Source organism: Lolium perenne, chromosome 1 (genome assembly GCF_019359855.2).
Source record: "Lolium perenne isolate Kyuss_39 chromosome 1, Kyuss_2.0, whole genome shotgun sequence".
In the NCBI taxonomy this organism is placed as follows: Eukaryota; Viridiplantae; Streptophyta; class Magnoliopsida; order Poales; family Poaceae; genus Lolium; species Lolium perenne.
In genome coordinates, this window is record NC_067244.2 from 169282218 (window position 1) to 169300225 (window position 18008).

Consider the following 18008-nt stretch of genomic DNA (forward strand, 5'->3'; position numbering starts at 1 on the left):
AACCATTTGACATTTTGTTTTACTGTTGAAGTGGGTTTGAAATTTCTGCTTGGGGTAAGAGCAAACGCTCAAAAAATCGGCGTGCTAAACCTCTCTTCCGCCGCGCTGTAAATGGTTGGCGCGCGTTTGGCCGAACTTTGCTCCGCCGGACGCACCAAAATGCAGCGCGTGCACGGGCGGTAAAATTGGCCCTCCGGCGGATGCGGCAAAATACAGCGCGCGCGGCCACGCGACCGGCTAGTTTGATTGTATATCGTTCAAAATGAATCAAATAAAGTACGAAACTTTAACTGAAAATTACGAAATATATTAGAAGTTCGACAAACACCCACATTTTATTTAAATTAAACTAAACTAATCTACTCCGAGTCCTCCCAGTCGTGGTCCGACGATCCGCTAGTTGGAGTCGTGTCGGAGACCGGAGTGGTCGTCCACTCGAAGGAGGAGGAGGAGGTGGGCATGTTCGTGGACGGTCCGGTGCCTCTCTTCTTCTCCTCCGCCCTCCTCGCCATCCGCGCCGCCTTCTCCGCCCTCTCGGCCTTCCTCGCCGCCGACTCAGCGCGGCGCTTCTCGCGGTCGGCCTTCTTCTTTGTCGCCGCTTTCGCCTTCTCCTCTTTCTTCTGAGCGTAGAAAGCTTCCATGGCGGTGACGTCCTCCGGGAACGCGCGCGCCTACTCGAGGCGGAGGCGCTCGGCCTGCTCCGCGACGTGCAGGCGCTGCTCGAGCTCGCGAGCGCGCCGCTGCTGCTCGGTCGTGACGGCCGGCGATGGCGGCGCGAGCATCTCCTCCTGCTCGCGCGTCCAAATGTCGTTGAAGTTCATTTGCTGGCGCGGGCGGCCGAGGCACCAGGCGACGGCGTCGTAGGCCCGCGCCGCCTCGTGCGTGGTGTCGAACGTTCCGAGGCGGATACGCTCCTCGCTGTCATTAAAGTTTAGGGGAGTAAGGATTAATTTAAGTCTTCATTTTGTTTTCTCATGCGAGAAGTAGTTCACGTTCATCTAAAAAAAAGTAGTTCGTGTTCCGAATAAATAAAGGGAATCACAGTAGTGTAGGGGTATAATATAATAGAAAATACTTTGTAAATTCGCAAGTAAGTGGTGCCTCCTCCGCTTTGTAAAATAAAAACAACCCTAAAAAAATCTCTCGCACGGAAGTAGTGCCTCCTCCGCTTTGTAACATGAAATGCTTTGTAAAAAAAAAAACCACTCTCTCTCTCTCCCACTCCGGTCTCTCCCTCTCCCACTCAATTCCCCATTCCCCCACCGCGTTTCCTCCAACCACCAGGGACGGCGAGGGCAAGCTCCGGAGTGGGTGACCACGGCCAGGTGCCAGACGAGCTCCGCGACGGGGCATCGCGGGCAAGCTCCTCGAGGGGCTGTGAGGGCGAGCTCGGCCATGGCACGGAGCGGGCGAGCCAGCTAGGGGCGGCGCGGGAGAGATCCTCCAGGGGCGGCACGGGCGAGGTACGCCATAGCCGGCGCGGGCGACCACGGCGAGATGCTGGCGACGACGAGCTCCGCGATGGGGCGGCGCGGGCGAGCTCCTCGAGGGGCGGCGAAGGCGAGCTCGGCCATGGCGCGGCTGGGCAAGCTCTAGCCAGGGGCGGCCGCGGGCGTGAGCAAGTACGAACAGTTCCCTCCGGCGAAATTTCCCATCCAGCCATGGTGTATGCGCGTGCATTGTGTTCAGGTCCGTGGGTCTGAGTATGATTGATTCCATGGCTTCAAAGATCTAGTAGAAGATTGCTTTCCTGTTAATCATGTGATTGCTTGCTTTCCTATTGATCTGTGCAACTTAGTATCAGATTTTGTTCCTGCGTGGTTAATTATAGTATTGTGGTATGTGATGATGAACTTCAATTTCATGTCTTACCTGTCACTGGTCGTCAGCAGTTGCATGCTTGCTTATTCATGTAACCAACTAAGCAGTCTGATATTTCCTTTTACAGTGTTGTAATACGTCCACTATCCTAAGATATTGTAAAGCTAAATTTCACTTTCAAAGCATCTTATAATAGTGAACAGAGGCATATTTTCGGATGAGAGACGACAAAAAATGGTGGTGCTTATAATAGTGAACAGTAGCTAAATTGCACGGAGTAGCTATATGTCTGCAATTGCACGAGCAATATTATTGCTTTACATAATTTAACTGTCCAGTAATATATGGGATTTTGTTGAAATCTGTTCACTATTATAAGACAGTATTTCCTTTTACCATCAAGTGTTGTAATATGTCCACTATCCTAAGATATTTTGTAAAGCTAAATTTCACTTTCAAAGCACTATAAATTTTGGATGACTTCTTATTTTGCAGGTTTTATGGATTGGGAAGTGTCTGAAGGTTTAGTTATTGAATCCATTAACAGTTTTGCTTCATAGCTCTGCAGCCTCTTCATTGGTAAAGCACAATCGCTTGTTAGTACAGTTTGGAATTTTGGATTGTGTCTTTTCATATTTTGACATGCTTCTAGTGCTCTGATTATTCATTGCTGCCTTCTCAGTACACTTAAGACAATTATATCTTCTGAACATTGTTTGGTTAGTTTTTTCACAAGCGGTCATGCTAAGTGCTCTGAATATCTGTTGATGTGCTCGTTTGGCAAAAATTTTTTAGATATTGTATTATTAGTTCTTATGCGTTTGTTTTACTTGATTGGGTTGGGGTGTTCAGGAAACTTGAGGGTTTCAACTTGTGTTTATTTTAGTTGATGATATCCTGCCGTATATGCATTGTTGGTTTCCACAAATAGGCCAAGAAACTCGAATTTTGTGTTGGATTAGTGGGTATTAACGATCCTCAAAAAATTTGTTGTTCAACTCATAAGCAATTAAGCATTAAAATTTTGTGAATTAATTGGTAATTTAATTTTCTAAGATGTGTCTTTTCTCTATATGTTTGATAGACTCGAATTTAGGATCACTGGACGAGAGTTCAGTATAGTTAATGAAGACTACTCTGTTGCATGGTACTACGCCAAATAGTAATCTTACGTTTAATATCATTGCTTGCATGCTTGCAGGAATGCATGATACATACTCCATGTTAGCTGGTTGGTCCATATTAGCTGGTTGGTTCATGACAAGGAAGTGCATTGATTTCTTTGTTCTCTGGTAAGAAACCCTGATTTAGTTTGGCTCAGTTTATTGTTTGTCTTCATTTTGTTTCCTAGCTGTGAGCTTTATTGTTTGCATTACGCTAATTGCATTTGGTCAGCGGTGAGAGTTGGTGTGCTGACCACGGCCATCTCGCGCCTACCTATTCCGGTGTGCTTGCCTCCAGCAACTCGCCACTACGGCCTGGCGCAAATCTAGCACCCGCAGAAATCGAGTCTGCCATCAAGGATTGACAAGGTGAGTAATTCTCTATTGTTTTTTATTCGTGCTATTTGGCATGCTTGCAGATTTTATAAAATTCCTGAATATGCACTAATAACCAGCTCAAGGGTTCTCAAAAACAAATAGCATGGTGCTGTGTAGAAATTTCAGTTTAAGTATGTTGAGCAGGTTGCATTTGGCATGCTTGCACTTTCTGATGTTTCTCACATCTGATGTGTGCTTGCCTAGAAAAGTTTTGTCGTGGCAAGGATTAGCTATTTGTAGTCATAACACTTGGAAGTAGTCATAACACAGAAGCTTAACTGAATTATATAACACATGATTTTGTTTTGCACTATAACACTTTAACTGAATTATATATCACATGCTAAGCTAAGCTGCCCCTGAATCAGAGAGAGACTTGAGCTGCTCTAGATTAATTAATTCACTGTGATGCTCAAGTTCACCTAAAGCTACTGGAGACATGAGACATTAAGGTATCCATGGAGTTATAGGTGAACTGAGTGCCCTCTGTTCATACACCAACAAATCATGTTTGAAGTAATTCAATGGAAATAAAGGGCTAGGTATTTGGAGTTGACGGGTAGTTCCCTAAATTTGGTGCCAACTCATTATTCACCTCTTACACATATCATAATTGTTGGAATACTTACATTTTCGTCGACGAGGATAGCATGGTAGATTAGATCACCTCCTCTATTGTTTTTTATTCGACCAGAAATAAGTTTCGCAGTTGCCTCCCAGGATCTGTTGTAGATATGCAATTGTTCCACATTGCAGAATGTAACATGACTGCATTATAAACGGAGAAACATGAGTAAAACGTGATGCTAAGAACATGAGTAAAACGTGATGCTGGAACTTACCTTGGTGCCATTACCCTCTTGGAGGCGTGGCGACTGAGCAGGTATTGACTGAGCATGGCGACTGAAGATGGATGAACTCGACTGAGATGAAGATGACCTTAGCCTGGAGCTATGGTAAGATGGTTCATTCCTTTAACCTGGCGTGATTTATTTCCTGGCGTGAATCCTAATTTTAACCTGCGTACTTTAATGGTGATTACAGGCGCACGATTACTGGGAAGGATTCATGCGTGATTACTGGGAAGGATTACATACCATGCGTCATGGGTGTTTCCTGATTCATACCATGCGTCATGGGTGTTTCCTGATTCATGGGTCGTTCTTGGTTTATTTCCATGCGAGATTTCCTAATTCATCGGTCGTTCTTGATTTATTTCCTGTTTAGATTCCATTCATGCGTGATTTATATTTCCTGGCGAGATTTCCTGGCGAGATTTTCCTGCCGAGATTACATACCTGACGAGATTGCATACCTAGCGTGATTTATATTTCCTGGCGAGATTACATTCGGCCCATGTTAACGCTTGGCCCAGGCGGGTGGGCAACGAAGGACGACGACGACCAATTACGACCAAACTTTCTCTAAGTATTTTAGAGTACTCTGAATTTTAAAAACATGCATGTGCCTTTTAAAAACATGAGATATCAGACATGGGAAAAGTTATTGAGCTCTGATGTGAGAGTCTATAAAATTTGCACCACCAAAATATTTGTGCATCTGTGCAAAATTGTTGAAAAGTGATATTCAGTTGTTGCCTTCTAACACTTAACTATTTGTTTGGCAGGTTCAGTCATTTTTTACATCACTGGGAGCATTGTCTCGTAAACAATTTCATGATGGCTCATATGAAACGACTGAGCAGGTAAAATAATGTGCTTTAACCACTAAGAAATTGTTGCTTTCACTTGTTATTGAATGTCAAGATCTAATGATGGCTTATGAAATTTGCACCCCCAGGCAAATGCTAAATGATAACCACTCACTCAATGATAACCAAACACCAGGTATGACAATTGAAACTTTATCTGAAGTAATCACTGGATCAACGCCAGACATTGAACATGCTTTCCTGCCTTCTCAAATACTACATGCCAATGCACAAGTTCAGCGAGCAACAGTCTATTTTCTGCCTCCCTGCATAGAAGAAGAATATGTTTTCTGCCCGTCATACATGTTTGATGTTGCCCCTCTGAAACATGAGTATTATTCCATTCCCATTTTTTCAGTGTGAAAAGCATAGAGGCAGATATTTATTGCAGCTTAGCCTCGACTATCACTGCTCTAAGAAAAACACACCATTAGCCGTGAGTAATTATTATAACATTTTTCACATCCAAGCATTTACTTTTCTTTTCGGCATGATACTATAAGGTGATGACACTTAACAGTAGAATCGAAACCTTGATGTATTTATAAATTCTCAGACTGCACACACAAAAGCAGTAATTTTAGTTACAACCATATTTTTTGCAAAGACAAGAAACACTTTTTATTTTCTAAAAAATCAAGGCATTGTTAATTCGTTACTCGTTCAAAGTACACTAAGTTCATGCTAGATAGTTGGCTCAAGTGCTTTTAAAAGTGTTGAGTTGCAGTTTGGAGTTGTTGTGGTTATCACCAATCAAGTAGTGGCACAAGTGGATGTGTCTGCGATGTTTGCAGGGCCACAAGTGGATTCCTTGTATACTGAATTTGAATGTATGTTTATTTTTCAGACTAATAGCATGTAGCAATTGATTTCTAATTTTTAAAATCTACATGTGCAAGTTTGCTCTCATGAATGTAGACAGTGCCACAGCTCTTACAGAACTGATTTTTGCATGCAGCATGAAGATGAAGGATAAGAAGAGGCGATGTCTTCGACTGGTTGGAGAGCCAACCTGCAAGGCCAAAGAAGAGGCGGCAGACCAATGAGGCAGATCACGGGGCGTCGGCGAGCCGGCAGACCTCGGGGCGTCGGTGTTGGAAACCAGTGTTATCACGGGGCATCGGCGAGGCGGCAGACCTCGAGCGTCGGCGAGGCGGCAGACCTCGGGGCGTCGGTGTTGGCAACCAGTGTTTGCCAAGAAGGCAGACGTCGGAGAAGAGACGGCAGACCACTGGGCGGCGAGGTGGTTGCCGTACGGAAGGCATCGGAGAAGAGATGGCAGCGTAAGAGTGAGAAGAGACGGCAGCGTGAGGGGAGAGATGATTTCCTATTCCGCCCAGCTGATTCATAGGGATACGGCTGGGCTGATTGGTTTCCTTGTACGTCTGCGCTGATTGGTTTCCTTGTATGTCTAGGCTGATTTTTTTCCTTGTATGTCTCGGCTGATAGCTGATTGTCTGCGCTGATGCATGCTGGATTGCGCTGATTTTTTTCCTTGTACGTCTGGGGACAGAGGGACGACGAAAACGACCAAACGTATTGGGCTATTGGCAGAATAAGGAACCAATTGAGTCTTTTTAAGTAGTAGAGATAAGTAGTAGAGAAAAGATAAGAATTTAATTCAGAGAATTATCCCCAGTAATTCTCCAAACTGTGCACTCCCACCACCCGCTCCTTCCCTGGACGGCTGGACCTTATCGGTCTTGGCCGCGGCTCTCCCATGTTCCAGGATGCCGATGTGAACGACACAACCTTCCCTTTTCTACTCCCCATGCCTGAGCAGCGGCAGCACCTTCATCGCTCCCGTCAGGTGCCACCAGATCCGTTGCCAACATGGCACTGCCTACCGACAGTGCCGCCCTCCGCCACCGTCTTGTCCCCCCCAACTCCACCGCCGGCACTGGGGACGCCGCCGCCTCGACCCCTTCCGGAGGCCTGCCCAGGGTGAGTCTTAATCTCTTGCTGTTCCTCCTCGCAATTCGCAAACTAAGCACGATAACATTCAGTTCCTTTTTTTTTTTTTTTTTTGAGAAAAGGGGCTTTCCCCCCGATTTCCATTAAAGAAATCAAATGTCTTTTACAACTACAAAACAAGAGAAAGCAAAAGAAGAGAGAAATAAAGCAGAAAAGTGAGCGATTCTTTTTTGCTCTAAAGCTATTACAGACCACCAAATGTAACAAATGGCTGCAAGAGCTAAAACACCATGCAACATGCCTAGAAAAGGAACCAAACGAGCAACCTACAGATGGGAGACTAAGCATCAGTTCATCAGTCTTCGGACCGTAGGCCGCCATCCCTTCGATGCATGAAATGCCTCATTTGACAACTGCACGAACAACTTGGCTCCCCAGATGAGTGCATTGCGATTTTGTTCCTTTACCTACAGAATGGCCCATGAAGATATCATTTCACCAATCAAATTAGTAACAGCAATAGGATCCGCAGGTCTGATTGACCGGAAACACGCATTATTTCTTGTTTTCCAAATCGACCAAAGAATTGCAGAAGCTCCAACACAAATAGATGGTCTGTGTTTCACAGGAAAACTCCTGATCCAGCTCCCAAACATGTGTTGCACCGATTTTGGTTTATGTCGAAACCCAAAGGCACAAGCTGTGATGTTCCAGATATACCGAGCAAGTGGACAAGAGAAAAGTAAGTGTGTAATACTCTCATCACAGCCACAAAATTGGCACATATAGTCTCCTTTCCAGCCTCTTCTATGTAATACATCTTTTGTCAGTGTACTTTTCTTGATTGCCAGCCAAAGGAAAACTCTGACATTCAGTTCCTTCATGTGATAGGTTCTTGGGATCGTGCACCTGGCGGTGTCGCTGGGCATCGTGCTAGCCACGGACAAGTGTCTGAGCCAGGCGTTCGCCGCCGCGTCCATCAAGTTCCCTAGCGCCCTCTTTGGCATGTTCTGCGTCATCTCCGTGCTCGTCGTCCTTGACGCCATGGCGCCGGCGCTCGCCAAGGGCTTCATGGACTTCTTCGAGCCTGCCGCGCTCTTCATCCAGAAGTGGCTGCCGCTCTTCTATGTACCCCCCATCGTCGTCCTCCCACTCGCCGTCAGGGACATCCCGGCCTTATCCGGCCTCAAAATCTGCCTCGTCGCATGTACGTCCACATGGTGTGCTTTAGCTCGTTCATTTCAGCAGCTAATGGGCAATGGCGGCCAGAAGATAGTCTTCATTTTTGTTGCCCTTTTTTCTGTAGTTGCTGGCTGGTTTGCTTCGCTCACGGTAGCGGGATACACGGCGCTAACCGTGAGGAAGATCGTCAAGACCGAGCTTATTGCGGCCGAGCCGATGGGCAGGCTGTCTCCCTTCGCCACATTGCAGTTCTGGGCGTGGGGTGCCGTCTTTGTGGCCTCGTTTGCCACGGCGTTTGTTAGTCCCACGGTGCTTGGCACCACGGCGAGGACATGCCTTCCATTCATGCTCGCCTCCACTGTCCTGGGATACATGGCTGGTTCTGGGTAATCAATTACTATGTCTTTCTGCTCATTCATGCGTACTACACTTACAGTTAATGTACAGACTTTAGTCGTAGTACTGTATCTGCATATGTCTGTCTGACAAGAACATGGCGTTTTTCAGGTTGCCATCTGGTATCAAGACAGTGTTGCATCCGATCATCTGCTGCGCGCTTTCTGCAAATTTGTCAGCGGTAGCATATGGGTACTTCTCTGGGTCCGGAATGGACGCCGCGCTAGGTCTGGAATCTCATACATATCAGACTCTGAATTTCTGTACTTTCAGAAATCAGAATAGTTACATTACAGTTGCAACCATTGCCATGACTCATAATTATCTCCAAACAAGTGGTTGACTAGGTGATTACCTGACAAAGGTGCCATCGAATCCTGGAGCTGGTGACGTCCTGATGGGTTTTCTTGGGTCTGTCATCCTGTCGTTTGCATTCCCAATGTTCAAGCAGAAAAAGGTAAATACACCTAGCAATGTTAACTTGCAAGATAATTAGCTCAGTTTTGTTCTCCACGTGTGTGTCCTTATCTACTGATTATCTTGTGTTGCTGCGAACTCCAGCTTGTGAAGAGGCACGCGGCAGAAATTTTCACATCGATCGCCGTCGCGTCTACATTCTCTTTATACTCGACTGCTGTCCTAGGACGCCTGATTGGGCTAGAGCCGACATTAACCATCTCAATCTTGCCAAGGTGCATAACTGTTGCGTTAGCATTGAGCATAGTATCTTTCTTTGAAGGTAACTAAACCCCCAACGCATTCTCGACCTCTTGCTTTCCTCTGTGTGGTTTATCATTGCCCAATTTGCATGTGCATCTTAATTTCCTAAGCAATGGTTCCCGGTGTATCATGTATGTACTGCAGGTGCCAACACTTCAGTAACCGCTGCAGTGGTTGTTCTCACTGGCCTGATTGGTGCAAACTTTGTGCAAGCGGCCATGGATAAACTTGGCCTCAACGACCCCATTGCTAGAGGAATCGGAGCAGCCTCCAGGTAAATTAACTTGATGAAACTTTCAGCATGTCCTTTTTAGCTTTTTACTCTGAAAGCGTGATAAAACTTGGCGGTGTTCTGTGGGTGCAGCGCTCATGGTCTGGGAACAGCAGCGCTGTCGGCTAAGGAGCCTGAGGCGCTCCCTTTCTGCGCCATTGCCTACGCGCTCACCGGCATCTTCGGCTCCCTGATTTGCTCATTTGCGGCCGTCAGGCAAAGCCTTGTGTTCATAGCCAGCTGACAGACATGTATACACAACGACAACAACAACCTTCCATGAGTTTTTATACATATATATATAAATGAATGGGAAGTTCTCGGTGAGAAAAGGTGCAATTTTTTGTTGACATGTAAAGATCGATGGCTGAAACAAGTCAAGTTGAGAGCTCCTGTTGTCGCGGTTACTCTGAAACCATGACCAATGCAAACTCAAAATTACTGTGATTCACGCTGTATTTGGCAAAGGTAGCAAGTTTGTCCAAACATTCGCAAGAATTACACGCACATGGGGCAAACCTACCTGTGGTGTCAGTTTGTGGCCCTGCATGGAAGCGCGTGTTTGGTGGGTCGCATGACCTCCAGCAAGGAGCGGGGAGCAGAATTCAGCCCGATTGATTGCCCAGAAATCATCCACGTTGTGGCTAACATGGTTCTCAAAGCATCCTTGAGTCAGGCTCGGGAAAACGTCTGAATTGACTGTTCTTCTAGAGCCATCCTCGTCTCATGCTCCACCGATGTAAAAAAACGCATCTTTGCGAATGTGGGGCAGGAGCACAAGCACGATGTGGTGAAAAGGGAAAAACGGGTGGGGAGGATTTTGTCACCTCCCGCCGAATACACTCCACTCTCACCGTCCGATTTCAAACCCTCTATTTTCCCTCATTTTCGAGTTACATCTTCGGTCCTAGAGCAGGTAAGTGGCGTACCAAACTCCGGTTAGCGACTGCGGTGGCGGCAAGACTACTTCCTCTTCTTCCTCGCGTCCTCCTTCGCCTCCCTTGATAACTGTGAGTTACCACACCGCTAGCTTGGTCGGCTAGGGTTAGATCTTGTTTTGCTAGGACAGATGTGGCTAGGTTTTGCATGTATAGTGCTTGTTCATCGGTGATGTAGGGTTGGCAGTGTCCAAATGTAATACTACTTGATGAAATTTCACTGACATTTCCAATTACTTGTTTGTAGCGATGTAGATTTAGATATTTCGTAGTGGATTAGTGGTTGCGCAATTTGTGTAGTGTTAGACCTACTAGTTGTTGCATTGATTGTGATACGTGGTGATTGTAGGACTCCATGTCTGACAAATTTAGCCAGACCATGATCTATGTTGGAGAGTCGTAGATCCCCATGCAAGTTCATGATTCACAACCCACTCCTGAGACCATATGTCGGATATACCATTGTCGGAGGGCCCTGTGGATAACCTCGTCGCTAAGGTGGCGGCAAGGATTACCACCACAAAGAATACGAAGGTCAAGAACCGCACTCAAGAACCGCACTGATGCGAAGAAGGCGATGAAGATTGCACAGAAGGGGGCGATGAAATGGCTTCCATTCATGGCGACCTTTATTCTAGAAAAGATGTGCGAACTCATCAAGAGTCAAGAGTGGTTTGCAAACTAACAAGAGCATTAAAGAAGTTCATCTAACTATCGTGGTCAAGGTCGTGCTAACGTTAGCTAAACTCCTATGTGGAGGCAGCTCTCTTATATTGTACGGGTCTGGTTTCCTTTTTCAGTTTCTTTTCAAGTAGCACTAACAATCTGTACTTGTAATGCTGCTATCCTACTGAACTATACGGCTCAGGTTTTTGAATCCACCGTCCAAATCAATCTTTGTAACTGAATCCATGTATATCCCAAAGTGAAAACATGAGTTCTGTTTTTCATCTGTGGTTTTGCCCACTGAGCCGCAATCTGCAACACTGCTGTCCTAACCAAAAAAAATCTTTGCATATGACTGAATAAAGAAATTCGTTTGGGACTGTTCATAGGTTATTTTGTTTACATCGATGTTGTTTGTTCGAGGGAAACAAATTGGTCCACTGTTTTTTGTCGGAAGGGAGCACTGAGAGCCGTCGGAGGGGGACGGAGGGGCCCTTCGGTGCCGCTTCCTCAAGTGGCTAGCGATCGGCGGGCAGTAATGTTGAGTCGAGGAAGACCAGGAGGGTCGCTGAGAGGGAGCAGCAGGGCCACATGGCGCGCGAGAGCGGGTGGAGAAATCGGAGGGACTCGTCGCCGGATTTTTCTCGAGGTGCAGTTGCTGGAGATTCCCCCTCCCTTTCCAGAGTCCGCCCGACGACCGCAAATCTCCTATGTTTCCCTTGATCCGAGTCTGCCCGTTCTAGTTATTCTGCCTACATATCGAGCCGAATGGCATTGACTGATTTTAGCCGTTGGATCTACATGGACGGTGGATGGGAGGGGTTGAGGCACGTTGTGACTATAAGCGAGGTACCAGATTTCTGCCCCCCCCCCAACGCTCAACACCAAGTAGATCTCTCTATCTCGTACACACCGCCACAAGCAAACCCTACATAGTACCATGCTTGCCCTCCAGCTAAGTGTCAATGGCCACAAACGATTATGCTGACCAATCCATCTCAAGCCGCCGCCGCACCGACCTCGGGGAGGGGGTGAGTTCATCGCTGGCTCCAACCACAACCGATACGTGTTACATCATCACCGCGACCAAGTCCATGATGAGGGTCGGCCGCACACTAAGCTTCAGCTAGTACATCGTCGTTGTTATTGCGAAGGTGCCCTTCCGTCAGCAATGTAGTCGTGCGACTCAGACGGGACCATAAGCAACATCGACACCACTGACTGCAGGGGTGCCCTCACGTATGGTATGTTGTTCCCCTGCATTGTCTAGCGTAGGGCCTTTAGAAGCCAACATGCTAAGAGTCGCCACATGCATGTCCACATAGACGCTAGAAGGAGAAAAAGGAGTGCGGTCATGCAGAGATCCTCGATGATTGAGCCATGACCCGCAAGAGGGGCTTCATCGGCGAACTTGCTTATTCAGGGGGAAAAGAGTGATGAGAGGTGGAAGGCCTTGTTGTCGAAGCAAGAGAAGATCGTGATCGAGAAGGAGAGAGTCGCCGTGAAGAAACAGAATGACGACTTCATGATCCTGACCGCCGACACTTTGAGAATGGATGGCGAGGTGAAGGATGCGCACATGTTCTACCACGACATGATCTTGCAAGAAATTGTCGTTCGAAAGGAGGCGGAGGCATGTGTCTGCGACATCGACATCAACATCGGCCACCACACCTGCGATTGCAACGACGACAACAACTTCAACACCGGGCGACATGCCAACATCATGGTTATGGACCAGGCCGAGCCGCCGTCGACATCGGGAACCAACCCGTTCTTCTAGGTTTAATTATGCCTTGGTTCTGTAATGATTTAACCGCGTACACGACGATCTGTGGCGGGAACTTTAATCTCTTGCTTTAAAACGCGGCGGTCCTATTTTTATTAAGTGTGGCTGAGAGTTTAAAAGCAATAAGGTATGGCAAAATTTAACAAATACAAAGTGCGGCAAGCTAAATACACACCAAAATGCAGCCGAACATAAGCAGCTGGTCCAGGGCCTCGGCCCACATCAGCGGCTGTGACCTGCCTGGCTGCCTCGGCCGGATCCCGGCGCACGCCACCCTCGTTGCCATAGTGAGGCAGCTCGTAGTCCAGTACCGTGGCTTTGAGCGATCTGTGGAGATTGCAAAAGACGTGGGAAACCAGGAATGAACTGGGCTTGAGAAATCAACGACAAAGCCGGCAATAATCGCGAGTTAGGGACAGGAGAAACTGTTGATTATGATGACTGTCAGACGAACGGGGCTAGGGCAGAAGAAAAAAATTTGATCTGCCTGGCTGCCTCGGCCGGATCCCGGCGCACGCCACCCTCGTTGCCATAGTGAGGCAGCTCGTAGTCCAGTACCGTGGCTTTGAGCGATCTGTGGAGATTGCAAAAGACGTGGGAAACCAGGAATGAACTGGGCTTGAGAAATCAACGACAAAGCCGGCAATAATCGCGAGTTAGGGACAGGAGAAACTGTTGATTATGATGACTGTCAGACGAACGGGGCTAGGGCAGAAGAAAAAAATTTGATCTGCCTGCTTTCATTGAGAGTTGAACTCAAGACCTCCCGCTTACTAAACGGGTGCTCTAACCAACTGAGCTATGAAAGCTGGTTGCAACAAAAAGTTTCAGAATAAATATAACAATATAGCAAACCAAACAAGATGGAAACATAGCTGATTTGCAGAGGAAAAGAAACTGTTAAACCTTTAAATAATGATACTGTATATGATATGATATATGATAGTCCACTTATTGTTCGTTGTACATTCTCATGGTCTCGTATCAACGAACTACATTCAACAACACCTGAAACTTTCAGGCGGGGAAGCTGGGGCCGGCGTGGCGACGTCAACGACGGTCACTACTAGCTTCATGCCCTGAGCGCAGTGGTCGCTCACGCCGCAGACGAACCACCTCTTCCCGGATTTGCTGAGCGTGATGGTGTCGCTGCCTGAGTTCCAGATGCCCTTGTTCCCCGTCACGTTGCAAGTCATAAACTCCATGCCGCCCACTTCGACCACCGTGTGCTCGCCGGCGGGGTACATGAACACTGCAAACGAACACCAAGATATTACCAATTCCGGCATGGGTACTTGCTAGGGGTTGAGGATGGAAGGTGCGTGCACGTAGGTATACTTAGGCTGTCGCCAACGACGAAGGTTTTGCCGTCGGCCCAGGTCGGAGGGTATTTGAGGGTCCAGCCGGCGGCGTCCCCGACCATGAAGACCTCGGCGGAGGCCGGGGCGAGGAGGACCATGACGCCGACGGCGGCGGCAGCCAAAAGCAGCACTTGCCGGGAAGCCATTGGGTTTTACGGGGACCCTCTTGTATATGGTAACTTCTCTGTTTTTCCTAGTTCGTTGCAGACTTGTAGCTGTAGCTATATGGCTTGGCAAGATTAGCACCGATTCGACTGTATTTATAGGGACAGAGATAATGACCTAGCCCATCCGCTCAATCATGTGGTGATTACTATGCGGAAGCAGCTGCAGGCTCATGGCTGCATTAGCTGGTAAAATGACAGAGATGTTTATACCATGAGAAAAGACAACGTTTGCCACATTGTTGTTTCCCTGCCGGCGATGATAGCAAAGATCTACAGAGCTGAACCTGGATATGAGCGCTCTAAAACATCACGACGACCCAGGAAATCAGCAAGTTTCATTCGAGACGTGTAGCTACTAACTCAGCCAGATTCTATCACTTGGAGGTGGACATCTTCAGGAGTCTACACGGCGGAATTGGCCTACAAATGCCAATTTTTTGGCAGCCATGCGCCTTTTGATACACGCAAGATTTGGAGGGCTCATGCTGAGCAAAAGTGTGCAAATTCTTTGGTGGCTTTTGGTGCACCAGAAGATCCGTAATGCTGACAATCTCACCTTGAGGGAATGGCCCCATTGGCCCATTTGCAAGTTGCGCCACATTCATCAGGAGGCAGTGCAGCACCTATCAGTCTTGCCCGGAAAATCTTGGCGGGCCAATAGGCTAAAAGAAGACGAAAATAAGTTACTAGTGAGCTAAATTTTCAAATTCACGAGGGTAAATCTCCTAGGCTGAGCGGGTCACAATCCGGTTTTGCCCCAACTAAGCTCCGCCTCTATCACCTATGCCACAAATTCTCCTTCTCCAGGGGCGTGCGAGATTTGGTCCATGCATCTTTTGACCTATCGGTGGCTCGGTGCCTACCGTAGCATCCATGAAGGATAACGACTTTGACGGTGGGTCGCTTCACTACATTGCCACCTTCTCCAAGGAGGATGAGGTCGGTGAGCGAGATCATTATCACATACATCATTTTAGGGGGGTGGGGGTGGGGGTCGGACTAGAAGGAGCGCAACAAGAGGGTCTTCACGAATGTGGCACTCTCTATGTTAGATGTGATGCGCCTTGTGCGTAACGAGATAGAGCAGAGGGCTTTTGCCTTCACCGATGATCCCAGAGACAGAAACAACTACTTTGTGGTTAGGGCATCTCCAACGGGGCGATGCAAACGGACGTTGAGCGATCGTTTGCATCCGCCATGACCGAAAATGCGTCTGAGTCATGCTCCAGCGGGGCGACGCAAAACTGGCCCAAATATGCGCCAGATTTGCGTCTCCGGACGGAGCGTCCTCCTTTTCTTACCCGGTCCCGCATGTCAGGGACAGCGAAATCGAACACTCTGATTTGCTTCTTTGCTGCCCTAGTGCGACGCCACCACCCCAACCCCACCCGTCGCCGTCCCGCCACAGTACTCGTCGTTGGTTCGGTTCTCGCCGCGCGCGCGGGAGAGCACGATCATAGTCGGGGTAGGCTCCGGCGCGCACCTATCGCCTGTTTTGGGGCCAAACGTTGCCAGTTGCACCGCCCGGCCTCGCCCCCCCCCCCCCGACCTGTTCGGTCAATTGCGTCGGTAGGTTTCTTACTCCTGTTTTCGGCGCTATTGTGCGCGGCCATTGATCCGCAGTTCGTACCCACGCAGATGGACATGTGACACATGCTGGACAAGTTCCGCGCGGAGGTTGTTGACTCCTCTTCCGATGAGGAGTCCGATCAGTCCACGTAGACATTGGCTACTGTTGCGGCCTCCATCCTCCACGAGTTCAATTCAAACCAGGGGCTGATGCAACGGGGCTCTGTCAAGGGCCGCTCAAAAAACCTACCGCTCAACACAGTGGAAGGGCACCTCCGGCTCCACAGGGACAACTTCCACCGCACCGATCCGGTGTACAAGGAAAAATGTTTCGGCGCCGGTACATGATGTCAAGGGAGCTGTTCATGGTCATTCTACGGGGCGTCATAAACTACGACCCCCTACTTCCAATGTAGGCCTGATGCAACAGGTGCGCTAGGCTTCACCTCCTACCAAAAATGCTCCGCGGCTATTCGCATGCTATCATATGGAATGGCTGCTGATATATTCGATGAGTATGTTCGAATGGTTGAGAGCACCTGCCTTGAGACCATGTACAGATTTTGCCGAGCCGTGGTTGTCGTGTTCGGACAACATTACTGTAGGGAGCCAACTGTTGAGGATACAAGGCGGCTATTGTCTATCAACGAGTCTAGAGGGTTCCCAGGAATGATTGGTAGCATAGATTGCATGCACTTGGAGTGGAAGAACTGTCCATTTGGATGACAGGGTCAGTACAGCGGGCATGTGGAGGGACGAACTGTTATTTTTGAAGTTGTCATATCTCAAGTTTATGGATTTGGCATTCATTCTTTGGCATGGCCAGTTCCAACAATGACATCAATGTGTTGCACCGATCACCAGGCTTATGCAAGGCAAAGCTCCCCGGGTGAGCTACGAGGTCAATGGAAATGAATATGACAAGCCATATTATCTTGCTGATGGCATCTGCCCTGTCTGGGCCACACTAGTGAAGAGTATTTGTAATCCAAACTCGGAGAAGACGAGGAGGTTTGCCAAGATACAAGAGGCTTGCAGGAAAGATGTGGAGCGAGGATTTGGTGTGCTCCAAGCTCGGTGGGAAATTGTCCATCACCCGACAAGAACATGGTCTCTGAAGACTGAGACGTCTCAAACGTATCTATAATTTTTGGTGCTACATGCTTGTTTTACACCAATTCATATATGTTTTGTTTACACTTCGTTATACTTTTACAAGCTTTCTGGCACTAACCTATTAACAATATGCCACAGTGTTAGTTCCCTGTTTTCTGTTGTTTTTGTATTTCAGAAAAGTTGTATAGAAAATATTCCCGGAATTGGACGAAACAAAAGCCGAAATCAATATTTTACCGAAACAAAGACGCAGTCCAGAGGGGGGTCGAAGAGGCGCCACAGGGCGGCCAGACCACCCCATGGCGCGGCCTAGGCCTGGCCCGCGCCTAGGGGGTCTGGGCCCACCAGGAACCCCACCGAACTAAATCCTCCGCCTATTTATACATCTTCTCGAGAAAACCCTGGAGACCCGAGCCTCCATCCACGAACAGTTCCGTCGCGGTCGCCATCGCAGAAGCCATCTCAGGGGTTTTGAAGCTCTTCCCGGCACCCTTCCAGATGGGGAAATCATCGCCGGAGGCATCTACATCGCCATGCCCGGCTCCAAAGTGATGCGTCAGTAGTTCATCCCCGGACTATGGGTCCATAGCAGTAGCTAGATGGTTGTCTTCTACACTTTGTGCTTCATGTATCGATCTTGTGAGCTGCCCTACATGATCAAGATCATCTTTATGTAATCCTATATATTTGGTTTGCTAGGATCCGATGAATATTGTATACTATGTGTAGATTGATTATATATTCATGTCATATATTATTTGTGATCTTGCATGCTCTCCGTTGCTAGTAGAAACTCTGGTCAAGTGGACACTCGTGACTCCAAGAGGGGGTATTTATGCTCGATAG

The 18008-nt window shown here is 47.9% G+C and overlaps 2 protein-coding genes, 1 long non-coding RNA gene and 1 other non-coding gene across 9 annotated transcripts; 2 read left to right on the forward strand and 2 right to left on the reverse strand.

Annotated features, from left to right (window-relative positions):
- Window positions 1–1197: 1197 nt before the first annotated feature.
- On the forward strand, window positions 1198–6088 carry LOC127312382 (uncharacterized). 5 transcript variants are annotated; one of them, XR_011744621.1, is made up of 8 exons: window positions 1198–1689; window positions 2317–2400; window positions 3023–3113; window positions 3217–3353; window positions 4229–4318; window positions 4407–5067; window positions 5163–5209; window positions 6032–6088. It is a non-coding gene; the product is annotated as an uncharacterized lncRNA (long non-coding RNA). The 5 variants fall into 5 exon arrangements; XR_011744623.1 differs by lacking the exon at window positions 6032–6088 and adding an exon at window positions 5801–6012; XR_011744624.1 differs by lacking the exon at window positions 6032–6088 and adding an exon at window positions 5432–5546.
- A 675-nt stretch (window positions 6089–6763) lies between these two features.
- On the forward strand, window positions 6764–9888 carry LOC127312302 (plastidal glycolate/glycerate translocator 1, chloroplastic). 2 transcript variants are annotated; one of them, XM_051342849.2, is made up of 9 exons: window positions 6776–7017; window positions 7616–7729; window positions 7879–8194; window positions 8294–8555; window positions 8677–8792; window positions 8913–9022; window positions 9127–9304; window positions 9430–9559; window positions 9650–9888. In XM_051342849.2, the coding sequence occupies exons 3-9, from the start codon at window positions 7993–7995 to the stop codon at window positions 9798–9800; spliced, it is 1149 nt and encodes a 382-aa protein (XP_051198809.1). In that variant the 5' UTR covers window positions 6776–7017; window positions 7616–7729; window positions 7879–7992; the 3' UTR covers window positions 9801–9888. The 2 variants fall into 2 exon arrangements, with proteins under 2 accessions (XP_051198803.1, XP_051198809.1); XM_051342843.2 differs by lacking the exon at window positions 7616–7729 and having other exon boundaries at window positions 6764–7017.
- A 3796-nt stretch (window positions 9889–13684) lies between these two features.
- TRNAT-AGU (transfer RNA threonine (anticodon AGU)) lies at window positions 13685–13758 on the reverse strand. Its single transcript has one exon. It is a non-coding gene; the product is annotated as a tRNA-Thr (tRNA).
- Window positions 13759–13875: 117 nt separating this feature from the next.
- Window positions 13876–14719, reverse strand: LOC127303336 (blue copper protein 1b). Its single transcript, XM_051334102.2, has 2 exons — window positions 14288–14719; window positions 13876–14201 (listed from the first exon to the last, which is right to left on the reverse strand). The coding sequence occupies exons 1-2, from the start codon at window positions 14454–14456 to the stop codon at window positions 13948–13950; spliced, it is 423 nt and encodes a 140-aa protein (XP_051190062.1). The 5' UTR covers window positions 14457–14719; the 3' UTR covers window positions 13876–13947.
- Window positions 14720–18008: the final 3289 nt, after the last annotated feature.

Bases quoted from the DNA above. Each gene is read 5' to 3' on its own strand.
- LOC127312302 (XM_051342843.2), top strand. From the start codon at position 6,907: ATGGCACTGCCTACCGACAGTGCCGCCCTCCGCCACCGTCTTGTCCCC. The intron at 7,018-7,878 runs GTGAGTCTTAAT...TTCATGTGATAG, and splicing joins CTTCCGGAGGCCTGCCCAGG to GTTCTTGGGATCGTGCACCT. The intron at 8,195-8,293 runs GTACGTCCACAT...TTTTTTCTGTAG, and splicing joins CAAAATCTGCCTCGTCGCAT to TTGCTGGCTGGTTTGCTTCG.
- LOC127303336 (XM_051334102.2), bottom strand. From the start codon at position 14,456: ATGGCTTCCCGGCAAGTGCTGCTTTTGGCTGCCGCCGCCGTCGGCGTC. The intron at 14,202-14,287 runs GTATACCTACGT...GTTCGTTTGCAG, and splicing joins CGTCGTTGGCGACAGCCTAA to TGTTCATGTACCCCGCCGGC.